This window comes from Tupaia chinensis, unplaced genomic scaffold, assembly GCF_000334495.1.
Source record: "Tupaia chinensis unplaced genomic scaffold, TupChi_1.0 Scaffold144472_1, whole genome shotgun sequence".
NCBI lineage: Eukaryota > Metazoa > Chordata > Mammalia > Scandentia > Tupaiidae > Tupaia > Tupaia belangeri.
Window position 1 is genome coordinate 1,127,258 of NW_006204331.1, and position 7,470 is coordinate 1,134,727.

Sequence of the window (7,470 nt, forward strand, 5' to 3'; positions counted from 1 at the left end):
GGGGAGCCGCTTCTGGCCCTCGACAGGCAGCTCGAGGGCCTGGGTCCACGCGCGCGGGTCGGGCATGCAGTAGCCTAGCTCCACCGACTCCCGCGGGAAGACGGAGGCGTCCGCGCCTACATCCTCTAGCAGGTCGCCGAAGAGCAGGTGGTGGTGACGCTGCGTGGGGTGCATGGCCGCCAGCCCCTCCAGGGTCAGGGCCCAACCTGGCTTGGGGGGCTCCGTCGCGGGCGCCCTCTTCCCGCGCTTCTCACCCGGTCCCGAGCCCCGCACGTTCTTCCCGGCCCCAGCCCGGGGGCCTTGGCGCCGGGCCTCCTTCGCTCCAGGGGTTTGCATCCTCTGCCCTGCTGGGGAATGGAGCGTCCCGTCGGTGTCCGAGCCGGCACCGGCCCACTGCGCGCTCAGCTCTGGTCCTGTTGGGCCCCGCCGGGCGCCCTGGGTCCTGCTGCGTCTTTGCGCAAGGGTTCTCTCCGCCCAGCGCAGGTCCTCCCAGTCCTGCAGTCAGCTAGATCTTCCCGCCCAGCCTGGGGAGTTCCGAAACGCCCTTCTCACCCTACGGCACGTTCTATTTAAACGGAGAACGGAGAACGGGGAGACCCCAGAGCTGACCTCGGCCTTACCCGGGATGGAGCCTACTGGGACTGCCGTGGGGGACGCGGACCTTCGCCACGCTCCAGGGCCCGGAAAGCAGCGTCTCCACCCCACCGGAGCCCCCAGGATTGGTCTAACCCGCCTCCCACTGGCCCCAGGGCTTGAGTCTCAGCTCGGGGTTAGAGGGTACGGGCCTGTGTCATCCTGGGCACCGGGCCCAACCCTCTGAGGGGAGCGTGCGTGCGTGCGTACATGGGTGTGTCTGGGTCTTCGTGTGTCATACACGTGAGTGCTGGGAGGTTCCGAACTCAGTGGACAACTGGCTGGCTGTAGGGGAGTCCCAATCCTCCGGGCCGGTTCCACTGGGCCTAGACCAGGGTGGAAGTGGGTGGATGGAGCCGGGCCGCGGGTCCCGCCTTGCAGCACCGCTACCCTTTCTTTCCCGCCGCAGCCCACAGCGCTCCGCCCCGCCTCGGCCAGGTCCGACGGCGTCCGCTGGCGGTGCCCTTCCCCTCCGCACCTTCGCTGCCGACACCTGGTGCTCCGACCTCCTTCTGTACGAACCTTCATCGCGGGTTCGATGGGGCTTGTTGACGCGGTTGCCTGGCAACTGGAATCCCTCTCTCCCCCCCCCCAACCCGGCGGGATGGGGCGGCCCTCCCGAGGGCGTGGCCAGAACCTGGGTCTGCGCGCGGAGAGGGGCTCTCGGGGCTGCCCAGGTCCTCTCCTGCTGCCGAGGACCTGAGAGGTGACCGCTGACCTTTCCATTCTGAGTACGCGTTTTTTTCCTGGTGGCCGCAGACTCACCCTTCTGGAACTGTGGATCTGGGTTCCTGTTCTTGGTTTGAGAGGACTTCGTGGGGGACAGGGTGCTGGGCTTTGAGACCTTGGTGGCGGATGCCCTGTGCCCTCCATGTGCCCAGGGGCCCCGCTCCCCAACTCCAGCCACTGGTGTTTGCAGAAAGGAAAGCTAGGGCAGATCCTAGGATCCCTTCCTCTGCCAGGCAAATTGGGGATTGCAGGGATGCGGGAGTGTCCCGAGACCAAACCTGGGTCTTGCTGGTGTCTAAATCTCTGGGTCTTGCATCCTAGGTCCTAGATGTCTGAAATCTATTTGTGCATTATTTAATTTCATAATATGAAATTTCATAATGAATTCACTTCTCAATTAATTAATTTGACCATTTATTCATGCACTAATCAGTGTGTTCTAGAATTCATTAGTTTGTATGTTTGTTCCACAATTTAAGTTGAGTAAAATGAATGCACTAAGTCTATAATCTGTTAATGCATCTGTTACTTCCAGCGGTTGGCATGGTTCTCCCCTCCTTCACAGATGTGCCTTCTGGGGCCAGGGTGCTGCTTTCTGGGAGTTCCTGGCCTTTCTGCAGGACACGTGGCTGTCCCAGGGTTTGGAAGCTTCTCTGGCCTATTGGTGACCCTGCACACCATCCCCATAGCTGGGTGGAACCCCTGCAGGTCCTTTCAGCCCCTGTGCCTCGGTACCAGCTGTTCCCTCCTTCCTCCAAAGCTCTCGGGAAGACTGCCCCCTGCCCGACAGGTAGGTACCTGTGGGTGTGGCCTGGGTGTCAACACCGACCTGGCCCCTGGGCTCCTGAAGAAGCAGTGAGAGCTCTGAGGCTCCCCTGCAGATGTCCTCCGAGGAGCCTTACAGGAAACAGCCCGGGCTGGGGCCAGCTCCATGCTCCATAGGGACCTGGCCCTCCTCAGCCTCTCAGGGTCCAGGCCAGGGGGCACCCCGGTAGAGGACTGGCAGAGTGGGGATCATGCAAGGAGGAGGGAACTCTTCAGTTCTTACACTACAAAGGACTGTCACCTTCACCACTTTTGTAGAGTTGGAGAACTTTGACACCTCCTGCAGCCTAATTTCAGCAAGGTACTCTGGAGGCTCCGATGGCTGCCCTGCTCACGTTTCCAGGCATAGCTGGTGCCACCTGCTTCTCCACACACCTGCGGCTGTCCTGGGAAGGAGGTGTCCTTCACGTTTGGGGTCCAGTGACTGCAAGGGGCATGCCAGGCAGATATCTCCCACCTGTTTCTGTGTTCATGACTCTTTTTTCTATAGGATGTGTGCGCTCACCAGAGAGAGATGGAGAGAGAGAGAGAGAGGGAGAGAAATCATCTCCCTCAGGGGTAGCCATCCTGCAGTCTCCTCTGTTTTCCCCTCAGGATTTTGGGCGCGCACACGCATGTGTCCAGTATGAGTTTCAAGGCATCTAGTCCAGGACTCAAACTGTCATCGACCATGTGGGAGTAGAGAACCTTAACCCTTACGCCACCTACTGGCCCTAGGACTCATGTGTTTCAAGGGCCGACTGAAGTACCAAGATTGAAAAGCATTCTTACTGGCACCAAAGCCTGAAAATGAAACTTGAAAAGCAAATTAATAACCTTTATTAAATGACTACAGAATCGGGAACCAGCAGTTAGCGTAATGGCTATATTGCTGGACTCCCACGTAGTCGACCGCGGTTCGCGTCCCGGACCCGGTGACTTAAAACTCACGCCAGGGAGAGATGGAGAGAGAGAGAGAGAGGGAGAGAAATCATCTCCCTCAGGGGTAGCCATCCTGCAGTCTCCTCTGTTTTCCCCTCAGGATTTTGGGCGCGCACACGCATGTGTCCAGTATGAGTTTCAAGGCATCTAGTCCAGGACTCAAACTGTCATCGACCATGTGGGAGTAGAGAACCTTAACCCTTACGCCACCTACTGGCCCTAGGACTCATGTGTTTCAAGGGCCGACTGAAGTACCAAGATTGAAAAGCATTCTTACTGGCACCAAAGCCTGAAAATGAAACTTGAAAAGCAAATTAATAACCTTTATTAAATGACTACAGAATCGGGAACCAGCAGTTAGCGTAATGGCTATATTGCTGGACTCCCACGTAGTCGACCGCGGTTCGCGTCCCGGACCCGGTGACTTAAAACTCACGCCAGGCGCGTGTGCGTACATGCCCAAGATCCCGAGAGGAGAATTGAGGAGAAGGGATTGCAGCGTGACCATCCCCCCTGGGGGTGATTTCTCGCTTTCTGTCTCTAATGTCTCTCTCTGTCTGTCTGGCGAGCACACGCGCCCTATAGCAAAAATCTCTCAAAAAAAAATGACTACAGAATCTAGCATATTATTTAAAAACTGCAATTCAAGTTTTAAAAAAAGTTTTTTGGAGGACCAGCAGTTGGCGTAATGGCTATGTCGCTGGACTCCCACGTCGTCAACCGCAGTTCAAGTCCTGTACCCGGTGGCTTAAACTCACACCGGGCGCATGTGTGTGCATGCCCAATATCCCAAGAGGAGAATGGAGAAGAATGGATTGCAGCATGGCCATCCTCCCTGGGAGATGATTTCTTGCTTTCTATCTCTGTCTTTCTGGCAAGCGCACGCACCCTATAGCAAAAACCTCTCCAAAATAAATAAATAAATAAATAAATAAATAAATAAATATTAAAAAAAAATTTTTTTTGGGGGGAGACTGGCAGATGGCATGGTAGTTAAGGGCCCTGGACTCTCATATGGCTGACAGCAGTTCTAGTACCGGACCAGCTTGCTTTCTCACTCCCCGCCTCCCACCCTGACCCTTTCTGGTCAAATTTTAAAAATAAGCAAATAAAGTTAAATAATTCTTTTTTTTTTAAAGAATGATTTTATTTAACTATATTTATTTTATTTTTAAAATTTGACCAGATAGGGACAGAGAGAGAGAGAGAGAGACGGAAGGTGAGAAAGCAAGCTGCCAGGCCCAGGCCTTGAACCATGGTCAGCCATGTGGGAGTCCAGTGCCCTTAACCACCATGTCACCTGCCAGCCCCTAAATAAAATAATTCCTTAAAAATTTTTTTTTTCAGGGGAAGGGCCAGCAGATGGCATAGTAGTTATGTTGCTGGACTCCCACATGGCTGATTGTGGTTCGAGTCCTGGGCCTGGCGGCTTAAAACTCACACTGGGCACGTGTGTGTACATGCCCTTGATCCTGGGAGGAGAAGGGAGGAGAAGGGATTGCAGCATGGCCATCCCCTCAGGGGGTGATTTCTCAGTTTCTCTCTCAATGTCTCTCTCCAGCTAGTACACACACCCTAGAGCAAAAACTTCTTAAAAATTACTTTTTATTTTAGATTTTTGCCATAGTGTGCTCACCAGAGAGAGACAGAGAAAGAGGGAAAGTGAGCAATCACTCCCCAGGGGATGGCCACGCCGCAATCCCTTCTCCTTCATTCTCCTCCCAGGATCAAGGGCATGGCCACACCGCAATCCCTTCTCTTCCTCCGTTCTCCTTTCGGGATTTCGGAAACATATTGCACATGCCCTGTGGTGTTTTTTTTTTTTTTAGAGAGAAATTTTTGGTATAGGGTGTGTGCACTTGCTGGAGAGACAGAGAAACAGAAAGTGAGAAATCACCTCTGTGGGGGGATGGCCATGCTGGAATCCTTCTCCTCTTGGGATTTTGGGCATGCGTGCATGCACATGTGCCCTGAGTTCAAGCCGCTGGGTCTGGGACTCAAACTGTGATGGACTATGTAATTGTCCAGCACAACCATTACTCTATCTGGTTGTCCCACCTGTGTGTTTTTCAAACTGCCGGATCTGGGACTCAAACTGCTGAGTCAGTCATGTAGATCCATTGCCTTAACCAGGCCACCCGTTGGCCTGCAATTCAGTTCTTTAAAAAGTTTTTTTAAAAAAAGGTTTTTGCCATAGGGCATGTGTACTCACCAGAGGGAGAGAGATAGAGACAGTGAGCGGAAAGTGAGAAATTACACCCCGGGGGGATGGCCAAAGTGCAATTTCTTCTCCTCCACTTTCCTCCTGGAACTTTGGACACATGAACACATGTGCTTGATGTGTTTCAAGCCACTGGATTCAGGACTTGAACTGCTGTCAGCCACGTGGGAGTCTAGCATCTTAACTACCACGTCATCTGCTAGCCCCAACAGCATAATTTTTAAAATTATTATTTTTTAATTTCCAGAGGACTCATATACAGAAACACAGTGAGACCGAGAGAAAGCACCCTCTCTGGGTCATGGTCATGCTGCAATCCTTTTTCTCCCACTTCTCTATCCTGTCAGGGTTGGGGCCATGCGTACATAAGTACCCAGCATGCACTTGCTGGGGAGGAGAGAGAGGAGAGAGAAAGGCAGAACACACTTCATGTGGGGTATGGTCACACACAGTCCCTTCTCCTTTCCTCTCTTTCAGGGTTTTGGGAACGCACGCAGAGTGTACTTTTCAAGCCGGCTCACGAACTGTGCGGTTGGCCACGTGGGATCTAACTGCCTTAACCACTAGGTCACTGGCTGGTCCCCTTTTACTTTGACAGCGCAGAGGGCTGTGCAGCTGGTGACTGGGGTATGCTGTCTGTGTGGGCTGCCAGAGTCTCTGCGCACCCCTGCACCCCTCCCCAGCCCAGGCTGGTGCAGGTGTGGAGAGAGAGAAGAGGACAGCATGCCTGCCTCAGCTGGGGATGCAGAGGTCTGATCTGCCATGGGCCTCACTCGATGTGAGAGTCAGGGTGCTCAGCAATCGTGGGTGTAGCCCTCACCCCAGGACCCAGGCCTGCCCAAATGCTCAGGCCAGGCTTTGGCCAGGATCTGTGGACACGAGTCCCTGCTGTCGTGCCAGTGACACTGCGTGCTGGGCTGCCTGTGTCTGCAGGTGTGTCCTGCCCACCCCACGCGGGAGTTGCAGAGAGGCTGTCCCCTGCCCTTGCCAGCCTTTGTGTGACATGGCGATGGTTGTGTTTGGGACCCCAGTTCTCTTACATCCTCTGGGCACTGCCCTGCCTTGCCAGGTTAGGGTCAAGAGAGCCGGGAGTCATTCCTCACACACTTCCCCATTCCCTCTGTGGGAGCCCTTCAGAGTCCAGGGCTGGTTGTGGCCACCCACTGGCCAAGGAGCCAAGCCCCTTCTTCCTACTGGGTACTGGGAAGCCAGATTCCTGCCCCCAGGGGATGGCCATGGGAGGGCTGTGGCTGGAACGTAGGCCCTGTGCAGTGGGATGGAAGGGTAGGTCCGGTCTACAGAGAGGAGCATGGCTCATCCTGTGGCTCATGTGGCTGACGGCTGGTGATGGGTCAGGGCAGGAGGACACAGAGCCCCCAGGAGGTGCGAGGAGACACGTGCCATGGTCAGCCGTGTCTGGAGAGGCTGGCCTGGCTCTGTGGGGGCTGAGGACGTGGAGGAAATGTCATTCTTGCTGGGCTCTGGGTAGAGAGGCACCACAGGGCAGCCTTGAGCCGTGAAGGCCCAGTGCCGCGGCAAGGACCAGGGCTGGCAGCCCTGCCCCTCCTCTCCCCCTCCTTCTCTCTGCCTGCAGAGGGGAGGTAGGTGGGGTAACCCAGATGGCAGGGCTGTGGAGGTCGAGGGATCCACAGTCCCCAACCTTGCCCTGGCCTCCGACACTGGTTCTTGGGTCGGGGCATTAGGTGGGATTCTCTGTCTCCCTTCCCCTGTGGGGTCTCTGCCCTGCCCACTCTCACAATGCCCCCTGTCTCCAGATGTCTGGGGCTTGGGGTGGGAGGCAGCTGAAAGCCGTTAGGAAGCAAGGTCCTGGTGTGGATGGGAGGCTTCCCACTGGGGAGGGGTTGCAGGGGCTCCTGGTCAGTGAGTCAGCAATGCCTTGGGAGTACCCATGTGTGTGTGTGTGTCCCTGGGGTCCGAGGTCTCGGTCTGTGTCCACCTCCTCCTGGTGAGGTCTGCACTTTTCCTCATGTTCACTCACGTGCTTGTGTGCACCTTGCGTGGGTTTGCCTCTGTGGGGTCTGTGTGTCCATGCCCCCGTGAGTGGAGTGCGTGTCTGCGCATGTACCCTAGTCCCTGTGCTCACCGCCTGCCTGTGTGAGCATAGCGGTGTCTGCAGGAAT

At 55.5% G+C, this 7,470-nt stretch overlaps 1 protein-coding gene across 1 annotated transcript in view; it reads right to left on the minus strand.

Annotated features, from left to right (window-relative positions):
- LKAAEAR1 (LKAAEAR motif containing 1) overlaps window positions 1-1,160 on the minus strand; it is a 1,631-nt gene extending 471 nt beyond the window's left edge. The window contains exons 1-3 of the mRNA XM_027767712.1: window positions 1,112-1,160; window positions 844-959; window positions 8-344 (exon numbers count right to left, since the gene is read on the minus strand). Coding sequence (XP_027623513.1) covers window positions 8-336 — 329 coding nt within the window. The 5' untranslated portion in view covers window positions 337-344; window positions 844-959; window positions 1,112-1,160. The remainder of the gene's footprint in view (window positions 1-7; window positions 345-843; window positions 960-1,111) is intronic.
- Window positions 1,161-7,470: the final 6,310 nt, after the last annotated feature.